Source organism: Epinephelus lanceolatus, chromosome 10 (assembly GCF_041903045.1).
Source record: "Epinephelus lanceolatus isolate andai-2023 chromosome 10, ASM4190304v1, whole genome shotgun sequence".
Lineage (NCBI taxonomy): Eukaryota > Metazoa > Chordata > Actinopteri > Perciformes > Serranidae > Epinephelus > Epinephelus lanceolatus.
Genome location: NC_135743.1, coordinates 6,161,094 through 6,174,368, shown reverse-complemented (window position 1 = coordinate 6,174,368; position 13,275 = coordinate 6,161,094). Strand labels below are relative to the sequence as shown.

At 41.2% G+C, this 13,275-nt stretch overlaps 1 protein-coding gene across 1 annotated transcript in view; it reads left to right on the top strand.

The window, feature by feature from the left end:
• Nucleotides 1-13,275, top strand: part of dpy19l1l (dpy-19-like 1, like (H. sapiens)) — a 49,867-nt gene that overhangs the window by 20,123 nt on the left and 16,469 nt on the right. The window contains exons 9-15 of the mRNA XM_033640830.2: nucleotides 100-199; nucleotides 3,800-3,877; nucleotides 8,525-8,611; nucleotides 8,883-8,942; nucleotides 9,807-9,887; nucleotides 11,989-12,090; nucleotides 12,472-12,543. Of these exons, the coding sequence (XP_033496721.1) occupies nucleotides 100-199; nucleotides 3,800-3,877; nucleotides 8,525-8,611; nucleotides 8,883-8,942; nucleotides 9,807-9,887; nucleotides 11,989-12,090; nucleotides 12,472-12,543 (580 nt within the window). The remainder of the gene's footprint in view (nucleotides 1-99; nucleotides 200-3,799; nucleotides 3,878-8,524; nucleotides 8,612-8,882; nucleotides 8,943-9,806; nucleotides 9,888-11,988; nucleotides 12,091-12,471; nucleotides 12,544-13,275) is intronic.

The window sequence follows — 13,275 nt, the reverse complement described above, 5'->3', positions numbered from 1 at the left end:
CGTCTTAATGCATCCGTCTCTTATCTCCTCTACACCCACACTCCCTCTCTAACTCTAGTTATTTATTTCTCCCCTCCTCTGTCTCTCGTCTCTCTCCAGGACACGGAACCCGAGCAGGACAGCCATGGTCGCCCTGGGCATCTCCAATTTGTGCTTTATGCTGCCTTGGCAGTTCGCCCAGTTTGTGCTGCTCACTCAGGTAAACACAGAGCAAGAGAGACATTGAGAGAGACTGTGGGAAGAAAGCAGAAGGGGCAGAGAGATTAGAGACAAAATAGAGACTTGGAGAGAACAGAGGAGTTTGGCAAGGAAGGTGCACGACAAGGAAGTTGGCCAGGATGGGAAAGAAACAAAGACGATCCACAGACTGAAAGAAAAGAGACAGAGATAGAGAAAATACACCATTTAAATCCTTATTTCATAAACCTTTCATAACACACAGTTGAATAGTTAAAACTGTGCAAAGGACAGATTATTTCAGAGACGCACAGGAAAAATGGTTAGTTGAAGAGTGTAGGCTGGCAGACAGGAGAGCCAGAGTCTGAACCACAACTCAAGAACAAACAGGTCACAGCTGCGAGCATCTGTGCTCTGCAACAGTTGAGCCCACGCTGCCGGCAGCCCCCTCAGGGCACTGCGGCTTTCTGTACACGAGACCAGTTATTTAACAGCTATTATTTCTTTGTTTTATACTTGTAAGCTGCTAATTGAGCCTGTTCCCCTCTTCCACAGTGCGCGTAACAAATACCGTATATCCACCCGCGCTGCTCACGCCTCTGTCTGCACAGAGTGAGAATAAATATACAAAATACACTCTGGCTCTTTTTAGAATCACACAGTACTGGACATAATTAAAATATCCTATCTGCTGGTGTTAATCTCTGCGCAATTGTGACGCCTCATGTCCTTTATAATTACATACATTTACATAGCTGTGAAAACTGGAGTCTGCCACTGGAATGATTTTTCATTTTTATTATGCCGTGTTCACGCTACACAACATTTTTCTCTGTTCCCACAGTCACTGTCAGATTAGGTGATTGTGGAGTCATAAAACTGTGGCGTGACTTGGCCGACAGACTACATGTTGGTCCACACCATTCTTGTCATCTGGTTATTCTTGTCCTATTTTTATTACTATTACTATTGTTTCAGTCACTGTGTCTGTTCATGTGCCAGCTGAAATGTTATTTGTAGTAACGTAGAAAGCACCGCCAGATGGCAGGAGCTACATTTGAAGTACTGCATGCAAACATGCAAGTCACTGAATCCTCCACAACAAGTTCCTGCAAATGTTTCACAATAAAAGCCTTTTTAGAAAATGAAGAGATTCTCTCAACCGAAGTTATAAGGGGCTTTTGATTTTAAACAGATACAGGAAGTGTTGAGTTTGAAATGACGGCGCGATGCATTAACTTTATCAAGGCAAACTGGGCGGATCAAAAGTAAAAATAGAAAAATACTGAGGGAACAAGAAATAACGGCCGTCTATAATGTAGTCTGTTTCAAATGAAGCTGGTAGTCTCTGTAGCTGTGGTGAGTAACAGTCACTATTTTTTAAATTTTATTCCTTTATATCCTTCATTATGAAGAAATAACATTCTTTGCTAGCTTGATGCTAATGGCAGTACGCACTGGGTTGATAAAGTGCCTCTGCTGTTTCACGCCAACATTTTTTACTCTGTGTGGTTACATCCCTAAAGGAAATATCAAAAAGGTTGGAAGTTGTTGTCATACAGTTTCCATGGCAGCAGATCGTTCTGTGTTTCTATTGGTCAAAGTGATGGCTGTGACAGGGGGAAGTCGTGAACGACAAAAACAAAATCAAACATGCTAGACTTTCTGTTGGACCGTCATGAGGTGTCCCAGACATGGCTTTGAATGTTCTTAACTATAACACACTACACGAGATGAAATGATGGATTTTCACGTACGACACTCGTTGATGTTCACGATCCAAGCCATCATTGCGCAGCGCTGCGTCTGGCAAAAATCAGGCTGATATCATGTACGAACCAGGCATTAGGGACAAAATGATACTCTATATTGAAGTGTCAGGAGATAACATTAGCCGATAGCAGCTGGTGGCCGAACTAACAGCTGACGGAGGTTACAGTAAGTTACGTTATGATGCGTTCAAGCTCTGTTCAGTAAAAAGGAACATTGGAAGAAGGTAAATTGCAAGGTTATCATGACGTGTTCAATGTAATCTTGAAGAAATGATTGTAAATATTAGAGGGATAATTATGATATATTATATATGGTAAAACGTGTATTTAAATCATACTTTTAAAACTGAAATAAAATGCGAACAAAAACTCAAAATTAGCTAATTAATATTTTTCCACACTCTGTCTCGTGTGATGACACACTGCTCACAAACCCATTAGTTAAAGCAAATAAATAAATAAGCAGAAACTTTAAATGGAATAACAGAAAGAGACATTTAGAGGCCTTTTTAAAACTTATTTTGTGGTTCCTTTTTAAAAAATTAAGTTATTCATTATTCAGAGACAGACTAAAGACACAGAATGATTAAGTGGAAATTTAATGGTGTTTTTGTTTATTTTAACTTTGAGTTGTATAACCCAACATTTAAATGCAAATTTGATTTATCAAGGCATTCTGTAATAGCTTTTTTAATGTTTTTCTGGGGGGCGATTTATGCTGTTGTTAGACAGTAGAAGTGGAGCGATAACAGGAAATGAGGTGGAGAGAGATGCAACAAAGGTCCCAAGATACTGTAGATTAGAACAGCTTTTTAAATGTATTAATTTATTAATTGATTATAATCAAGCACAGTTTATAATTGTTCCAGGGTCCCACTCCAGGCTCCATTTATAGATCAGAGTTACTGTCATTCCATTTTATTCTGTGCAGTGCCCGATACCTGACATTAACTACTGGACTCAAACATGACAAGCTACAGAAGAAACAGGTGACATTATAAAAAGACTCTCATAAAGTAAGGTCCAACTTCTTAGATAAGTTTTACTTCACAAACTTTACATTACTTTTAGCGTTCCTAGTTTTTCCTTTTTCGATTTACAGATAACAGCACAGTTTTCTTTGGGGATTAATAAAACACTCTGTGTGTCTTCATCTGTTTTTGTATGGATCCATATTTTAAGCAGTGTGTGGTAGTTGAAAGCCCACACTATTTTAAATGGGCCTAAAGTGTAGGATGATAAGAAACAGTTGGACAAAATCCAGCTTCTGTCAGAAATGCATCCCACAGTATTTATATGCAACAAGTTTAAAGGTCCCTTTGGTAAATTAAAGGTCCAGTGTGTGGGATTTAGGGGCATCTGTTGGCAGGAATGGGATAAAATATTCAGAACTATGTTTTAATTAGGTTATAATGACCTGAAAAGAAAAAATATTGTTTTTTTGTCATGTGAATAAGCTGTTTGTATCTACACATGGAGCAGGTCCTCTGTCAGGGAGTCTGCCATGTCGTTCTACAGTAGCCCAGAACCAGAAAACCAAATACTGGCTCTAGACAGGGCCATTGGCTTTAGTTCTCCTACACGCTTGGCACAGGGGAGATGTTTCAGTTCTGCAACCTCACTGCAAGCTGCCACTTAATCCTACACACTGGACCTTTAATGTGTGGTAACATGTGGCATTTCAAACCTAAAAATATGCAGGAGCAGTTGTGTTAGTGTAGATGTGAGAAACTGGGCACCAGCTGTATCACCAGCACAAACACTGAATCAGAGCCTGACATCTCCAGATATGAAACTTCACAGCAGTTGTTTGTAATTTATTTATGTTGTGGTTGTCTATTTTTTTCTAGGTGGCTTCTCTGTTTGCGTCTTACATCCTGGGTTACCTCGGCGCCGCTAAGATGCAGTCCATCCTGGTCACTCACATGGTACAGTAGATCATGACCTTTATAAAACCCTACATCAGTCAATCAAGCAATCATTCTGTCGGTGTTTTCAGCTGTGTTTCCATCAAAGTGTTCTTCACATATGAAGAAAATTTTTGCAAAAAAAGAAGTGTGAAGTAGGCAAGTTTCCATCAACTGGTTTAAAGCTAATAAGCTCTGCTCTGCAAAATGTAGTTTGATCAGAAGTTTGCGGTAAAGGCGACACCTCTTCTTCATCACACACCTTAGCTGCTCCAGTCTGCTGCTGAACACCTTGTCACATTCGCGCTCAGGGGCATGTAGCTACTTCCATGTTTCAGATGATATGTCATGTTTGTAGTCGACCAATGAAGATGAGTTCACATATCACCTTCTCAAAATGATCCCACACTGTGCTACATTACAGAGAAATACAAACCGTACTAATGAACCTTCATTAATAGAGGCCTATATTTTATCTACAAGTGCATGTCACACACTGAGCGAGCCGCCTGTTAATGACGCTGTGGGCTAATGGGCATGTAGCTACATGCATGTTTCAGATGATACGTCATGTTTGTAGTCGACCAATGAAGATGAGTTTACATATCACCTTGGGTTCGTCCTTCACCTCCTCAAAATGATCCCACGCTTTGGATTTCCTGCCCGACATGTTATTAACTAGCCTGTGGAATAACCACAGGTACCAGCCCTGGAAATTAACCTGACTCCTGTCTGACTGCTGAGCGTGGACACTTCCTGTGTCTGTCCTTTCAAATTAAAGTCACACATGGTTTGGGTTTTTGTCTCTGCAACTTAGTGACCAATGAAATCTTGCCAACTAATGACCTTTCTGGTCGATTAACGTTTGGTCGATTAATAGGGGGCAACCCTAGTGACGATATCCTTCCTCGATGCTGTAATCTCCCAATAAACAGTCAGAGAAGTTGAGGTTGCCTTGGTCATCCATCCATCGAAGAGAGAAAACTTCAATTTGGCAACCTTTAATTGTTCTTCCATGTTAGCTCATACTGCTTCTTTGCATTTGATGTCATACATCAGTGCGCTGTCTTGATGGAGGGCAGGCAACTGGAGGCAAAGTCTACCAACACAACTCTGCACAAACGCCCATAATTTGGGCTGTTTACTGCTGTTACAATCGATAAAATTGGGAAAAACAAATGTAACTTTAAGTCCCGTAAAACATAGGACGTAAAGGGGAGAAATTTAAAAAAAAAAAAGTCACTGAGAAACAGCTGCAGCTTCAGTTTAGAGGAGAGGAGTCAACTAATTTCAAACATTAATGTTAAAGCATTGAGTTAAACATGCCTCGAGTTAGATGAATTACAGTGTGCTGTGACCACTTGACTGTTTTTAGCCACGACCCAGATTTTCAATGACGTTTCACCAGTTGTCTGAGAACGGTGGTTGACCTTGTGGGTAGAAAATAGTAGCTAAAATTAGCCTATGTTAGCTGTTAATATTAACCTGGCAGCGGTGCATCTATGTACAGAGTTGAACTATAAAAGACAGAGCAGATTTACTCAACAGGCTGAAAACAAAGACGGCAGGAAATTAAATCGTGGATTCAACTGCACACAAAACAGTTACAGACTTCTGGACGTAGAGGTAACTTTAGTAACGTAAGGAGGTCTGAAGCAGTAGGTATTTATATAAATATAAGATAAAATTTGTTACATCAGAACTTAAGGCTTTTGCAGAGTCTGTTTATTTCCTCTGAAATTCCTGCACGTCACGTGAGACAAGAAAAACAAATGAAGAGAGAGAGGATCTCAAAAGGAACAAAATGATTACCTGAGAAGAGGTTTCAGGTGTTTGACTAAGACGTAGCTCAGTAGTTCGATGTATCACAAACGTACATTAGCTTTCAGTGTGTGTGTGTGTGTGTGAAGATTATCTGTCGTGCCCAACACATAAGTGAAAGTCTCTCCAGCTGCTGTCCTCTGAGCTGTAATGTGCTCTGCCTCGGTCCCTCTTATCTCAGTCAGCGCCTCGGCCGGAAGAATTTCATGAGCCACGAGGACAACAGCAGCCCAGACAAGGATGACTTTCTTTTGCATTAACGCCGCCGCCGCGCGTGCACGAGTCCTTTTTCAGCATGAAAGAGGGAGGATATGTGGCAACGTGGTTCACCCTGCCAAGGACAAAAAGTATATTTGTGTTGCTGTGTAAAGATGTTTGTGTTCGTGTGTGTGTGTGTGTGTGTGTGTGTGTGTGTGTGTGTGTGTGTGTGTGTGTGTTATTCTGGCCGGTCATCCCTCTCCTCCTCTCCTCCACATTCTTCTCCCCTAATCCCCTCAGCATGCCCGGCTGTTAGCCAGGGCCTGTGTGCTGCTCAGATAAGGAGAAGGCTCTCTGTGGTAAGATGGTGGAGATTTGTGTCAGAGGAAGGAATATGTCTCTGCATAATTTAGAGAGCTTGGCAACGATGACTTTGTGTGTGTGTGTGTGTGTGTGTGTGTGTGTGTGTGTGCAAGAAATACAGACACAAAACCAAGCATGTGTGTCCTCGATGACCTACAGCATCGATAATAAGCCTGAGCTGTATCACTTGTTACAGGGCATACAAATGTGGACAGATATCTTCATTATTAACTAATCTGTCCGTTACTTTATGATTATTCGAGTTTGTAGTCATTTAAATGTCAAAAAACACAAATGTAGTGCAAATTGTGAATCGCATTTTTTCAGATTCCAAGGTGACGCCTTTTTAAATTGACCCAAAACCCCCAAATAATTCAATATACAGTGTTTCAGAAGATAGAAAAGGAGCCTCCTCTCACATTTCATAAGCTGGAATTAGTGAATATTTAATATTTTAGCTTGAAAAGTAAATGATCATTTGTTTTTTTTATGCTGGGACAATACTCAAAATCCAGGATTTCCCACACACTTATTTAATTGTGGCAGCCAGCCACAATTTCAGCATTCGCCGCCACATATTGATTTTCTTTTTTTGGAGCTGTCTGTCTTTTTAAGCTCACTTCAAACAAGTTCAAACAAGCAGCTACTTGCAGTGTGCCTATCTGCAGCGTTCTTAAAACCTGCTGGTTCACACCAATGCAACTAGGTGAAACTGTGTATCATCGCTATGCAACAACTCTCTGTACTCCTGTTCTGATTTCAGGCATATTTCGTGGCTGAATATAATTTGTAGCTTCTTAAAACATGAATGAGGATAGTGATAGTGAGATACTGGCTACAGCTGCATTTGTAGTGATGAAACAGCGAAAAACAGAAACAAAACCAGCATGAGATGGACTGTATTCATAATAGATACGCCACAATGATATGAATAACCAGCGCCAATTCAGTCAGTGAGAATCTAGGCCTCTGTGTGTGAGGAGGTATAAGCACATACAGAGAGCAGCAGCAGTGAGCCACCGTCAGACAGAAACAGAGGGCTTGGCGGGGACGGCGCACCTGTCGCAGCAAGCAAACACGCTGTCTGTGGTCATTTTGACTTGACCAGCGGACTTCACTACAAGCCGATTGGCTGCTTTATGTTCTAAAATGAGCCGCCAGCAATTTGAGCAGCTGAGTAGCAGGTGACACCATCAGCCGGCTCGAGTCGAGCTCAGTTCGACCAGTTCATGTCACTGCAGCTTTTCTCTGCAACATTTTAAAATAGTTTCGTCTCGTCACAAATCTTTGATCTGAACAGGAGGTGCCCGGGAGGATGATGCCCGAACCACCTCAGCTGACTCCTTTCGACGTGAAAGAGCAGCGGCTCTACTCCGAGCTCCCTCCGGATGTTTGTGTTCCTCACCCTGTTTCTAAGGCTGAGCCCAGACACCGCAAAGAGGAAACCCATTTCGGCTGCTTGTATCCGCGATCTCATTCTTTTGGTCACTGCACAAATCTCATGACCAAAGGTGAGGGTTGGGATGTAGATGGACCAGTTAATTGAAAGCTTCGCCTTCCAGCTCAGCTCTCTCTTCACCACGACACTCCAAACCACTGATGCATCTCACGCTCCATTCTACCCTCATTCACAAGATACTTCAACTCCCTCGCTTGAGGCAGTAACTCTTCCCTAACCGAGAGGGGGCAATCCACCACTCTCCTGCAGAGAACCATGATCTCAGACAGCCTGAATCGATCATCAAAATGCAGCTGCGTCATTATTTAATTACAGCTTTTACAAACTAGTTGAGCTCCTCTAAAATCATCTCACGTTCGTCCTCACAGCTGCTGAAGACCCTCTGGGTTATAAGTGCCGCTGGTTGGGAATCACTGCTGTTTACACAATACAATGAGTGGTGCATTATTTCACTCGTCAGTGTGGATTAAGCATCAAGAGTTCATTCAAGAGGATTATATTGTGTGAGCTGCTGTGTATTCAGAGTTTAATGCATTGGTTTAAATCTCTGGAGAGTTTTTAACAACACTGTCACACATACAGACGTATTATTGACGCCGAATACGATCTGTCCCAGACCACCCTGCTGCTCCAGAGAGGCAGAGACGTTATGTGAATATAGAGCTGAGTGTTTTTCTGAGACCACTGGAAACCTGCAGAGACGTCTTGTTCTGTACCTCTGAGCTCACTGGTTAACTCTTGTGTGTCTTTGCTTTAATAACACGGACAGATTGTTCACATCAGGCTGATGAATGACGCCTCCTCTCCTACCTGCTCTCATCCTGCAGATCACTCTCGGCGTCTGCTTCGTCCTGATGTTTGGCAACTCCATGCTGCTCACGTCCTTCTACGCCTCCTCACTCGTCTCCATCTGGGTGAGTTGGATCTGTAGAGTCTGAAGTGCTGCACGCACAATCAATGAATGCTCTGAGATTTATTGGGTCAGTCAAGACAAGTTCAGTTTGGTTAGTGTATCCAACGAAAATCACAAAGGCATTTGTTAGTTTAAAAGGTATTACAGAGGAAAATGGACCGAAAACACAAATTCATAGCTGAGAACATTTCTGTGTTTTATCATTTTTGTTTTTTATTGATTATTTTGTTTTTTGTGTAGGTTATAATTCTGTTGTGGTTTTTTTTTTCCAGGCAATCATTGCAGTGAGGGATCGATTTGCTCAAGTCTTCAAACCTGGCATCATCATCTGGGTATGTAAAAGTTACATCTCCTTTCATTCAGAGGGATACACAGCACTGTTCCACTTTATTTAGACAAGAATAACCAAATATGACTAAAAGATAAGATAAAGAAGGCACAATTAATCAAATATTAATCACGATCATGATTTTGGTTTCTCACAATTAAATGAGAATGATCAGCTGCGATAGTGATGTTTAACATGCACGCTCCGCTCGCTGCATATCAGATCAGGTACTTCCTAAACTAACAGCCAGCCTCCACTTTTGAAGAGCTATTCTGCTGCTGCACATGCACCCTGCAGCGGCAGAAAACAAATCATATGCAAAAAATGCATGAGAGTTGTGTCTGTGTCGCAAAGCAACACAACTAACTTGTTAAACCAGCAGGAAAAAAGTCCACAATCTGCAGTAGGATGAATGCATGAAGGCCAGGAGGAATAACGTCTCTAACATGTGGGTGAAGATTCTCAGTCATCCAGGTCATGGTCATTCTGAGTGCTGTATTGTAGGCAAGTGGACTTCTTTTCTTGAAGACGTTTCACCTCTCATCCAAGAGGCTTCCTCAGATCAGACTGACTGGTGGGGAGTCCCGTCCTCTCAGGTAAGAGGTGAAATGTCTTCAAGAAACTCAACAAAGTCAAGCCGTCTATGATCTCTGGATTATCAGTTAGTTTGTTCCTCACTTAGATGAAAAAATGAAGCTAAAAGATGTGAAATTTTGGACTGAATTTTTTTGGCCCACTATGTCCAGTCAACAACAGCCTACCTGGCTTCCTCCCAACTCCACAGCACCTGAAGGCTTTGATTACAGGTTCCTGTCTGAGTTGTGTGTGTGTGTCAGCCTGTCAGTGTGTATTTCTTCTCCCTCTGCAGGTCATGCAGGGTTTGGCTTGGGTCGGCTCCACGGTGTTGCTGAAGTTCTTGCTGTCCACAGTGCTCTGTGCCTCAGATGATGTAAGATACAGTAACTTTACTCTGAGGAAGTCATGTATGTGGAAGCACTGCTGATATTCATTCAATATGTTCACAGCAGATTATGTTTTTTTAAACATGGTATTTTTTATTGGTAATTCCATAAGGATATGCAGATTAGTGATAAACAAACACAGAACCAGTAAGAACAAAAAGACAACCCCTCCCACCATTAACCCAGGAACAATCAGAGAAAGCCAGACCAGTCAAAGGGAATCTAATAGAGAAGAAAGAATAAAACTTGTGTGACATAAGTAGGGCAGTATAGCATGTTTGACAACAGTTTTTCAGCTTCCATATTTGCCACAAAATTAAAAAAATGGTTGCTTTTAATAAAACAACAGATTTTCTCCAATATAAATGATGCGAAACATCCTGTATCCAGTGTCCATATGTTGGAGGTGAAGAGTCCCTCCATTTACACAGGATGAGTCTTCTGGCCAGAACTGAGCAGAAGGAGACAATGTCCGTTTGGGCTCTGAGTTACTCCAAATATTGCCATGGACATAGACGGAGCAACCAGCCTCCAAACATTGTTGAAAAAGTTTTAAATATTAAATCCCAGGAATGAAATAGTTTCACACATGACCAGAACATGTGACATAAAGTGGCTGAAGACTGTTTACACCTGTCGCATGTGGGATCAATATCACTGCTAATCTTAAGGTGAACAATGTGTCTCAGACAAATAGAGGCTATTTTTTAAATAGCTTAATGCCACACCTCATCCGATATCTGCTCTCCAATATCCTCCTCCCATCTCTGCTTTAAAGAGTCCAAAGCTGCAAGATTACGCGCATCGAGTAATTTGTAGATTTGACTTATGGACTGGTTTTTGTCAGTTACATTCAAGAACAGAATCTAAGAGGGATGGGTAAAGGCAGGAAGGGAAACACCCAAAATAAGAAGCCACAAAGCAAGTATCTGTAAAAGCTTACTCAGGGGATGTCGGATGTTTTGGTCCTATAAAGAGAAGGAACATTAGAAATTGATTTTTATGTGTACATATAGAAATGTTCAATAGTCGTACAAAAAACTTTTAGTGTGGAAAAATGTGTTCATGTAAGTGTTTCACAATACACACAACTCCACAGTGTTTAAGTTATTATTACATATATGACTCTAAAAAGTCACATGGGGCTGTTGACCCACAAGTGATAACTTAGCTTCCGAGGTTTAGCACAGCCTGTCATTATTTGAAGAGGCAGTTCACCCTAAAATCAAAAACACATATTTTTCCTCTCGACAGTAGTGTATTCATCACTCTAGATTGTTTTGGTGTGAGTTGCAGAGTGTTGGAGATATCAGCCGTAGAGATGTCTGTCTTCTCTCCAGTATAATGGAACTAGATGGCACTCAACTTGTTGTGCTCAAAGCGCCAAAAAAATACATTTAAAAAACTCAACATCAGTGTCTCTTTCCAGAAATCATGACCTGGTTACTCAAGATAATCCACACACCTTGTTGTGAACAGTTTCATGTAGGAACTATTTTCTTCCGTGTTAGGTACCACGCAGAAGGAAACGTGCATCTACTCATGGGCGAGAGGTTTGTGTTCATGATAGCGTGAGATGCAAACATTAACGGTGTCCTCCTCAGCTGAGCTGTTACATTAGCTAGCTCAGCAGTGCTAGGTGAGCTAGCAGCAGGTGCATGCTTCCTCTTGTGTGGTGATATGATTTGCTGGTGTAGTTCAGCCGATAGAAAATAGTTCCTACATGAAACTGCTCACAACAAGGTTTGTGGATTATCTTGAGTAAGCGGGTCATGATTTCTGAAAAGAGACATTGCTGTTGAGTTTTTTTGTTTGTTTGTTTTTGGCACTCTGAACACCACAAGTTGAGTACCATGAAGTTCTATTATAGACATGTGTACAGCCGATATCTCCAACGGCACTGCAGATGAGAGGAAAAATATGTATTTCTGATTTTGGATTAAACTGTGTAATGCTGCCATCAGAAGAAGTTACAGTGAACAATTTTAAATGCACTGAAGTCTTTGACAGTCAGACAGTAGAGGACATTTCTAGTTTTAAGATGTTTAAAACACACATCTGTAATATGTCTTTTTCTGTCTGCTCCAGGCTCACATCAGTGGACTGATCAAGTCTAAGTTCACGAGCTACAAGGACTTCCACACTCTGATGTACACGTGTGCTGCAGAGTTTGACTTCATGGAGTTGGAGGTAAAGTCTGTTTGTACCAAAATCTGGCCCTCATCAGGGTTGGCATTTTTAATCCTGTGACTTTGTGTGCTGAAGCACTGACTGATAACAAGAAAACTGTCAGTCTCAGGTGGTTTGGTGTGGAAGCTGTTTTCCTTTTGTCAGTGAAAGCTTGGTGTTTTGTATCAAAGTGGTCGGTGTTCTCTCAGTGCAGAGGGAGGCAGATGTGTGCTCTGACTTTAACAGGAAATAGAAACCTGACAGCAGAACCTGGCAGCTCACTTTGAATTAACTCTGTGCTAGACAGTGGCCGGGTTTCATGTTTCTGTTCCCATGTTGTTTCTGTGCATACAGGGGGTTAGAATGTACGTTATTAGATTTCTCACTGTCTCTGTTCCTCAGACGCCTATACGTTACCTCAAAACGTTGCTGCTGCCCATCAACATGCTGGTGGTCGCTCTCATCGCTGGGAGGGTAAGTCTTCCTCAGATACTGACAATGTTTTTGAAGCAGCAGAAAAAAACAAACATTAGCTGTAAAGCATAAAGTGGACATTAAAGGAGTGAAGAACTGTGTGTGGTTAAGTCCCAATCAGTAGGGGTCACGATATTTTGCGTGGCGACATTGAATCAATACATGAACACCAAGTGTCAGTTTTCTTATTGTATAAATTATTAATATTGCAAATACAAATAAAATGTTTGGTTGCCTACTAGAATAATAAAATCAGGTGCAATAAAAATTACTTAAGTGAGATGAACAGACTGAAAACTTTGAGATATATTGAGATAAAAGAGATGTTAGTTTTCCTTTGCAGACATAATTTGCAGTTGGAAAAAGTTTCAGATTCTGTTAAAATATTAATAGTTCAACTAAATAAAATCTACCACAAATTACACATTTAAACAGCTCCCAAATACAAAAATGTCCCCTGGGATCTATATATATAAATCAACAGGTGATTTCCTTCTTTTAGTAAAATCCTAAATGATTGTGTTGTTTTTTTTCCACCTGGACCTTTATGCTCTGCCATTTCTCCTCTAATCATCACGCTGTAACCTGTGACAGGCTGTTGTGATACCACAACTATCACACAGTCACATATATGGAGTTTTTTGTCGAGCTGTGAGCGTCACGTAGGTTTACATTACCAAAGGTTTATGACAGAATCATGTGATGACGTTGTGCTGCTGTCAGAGGAGCCGC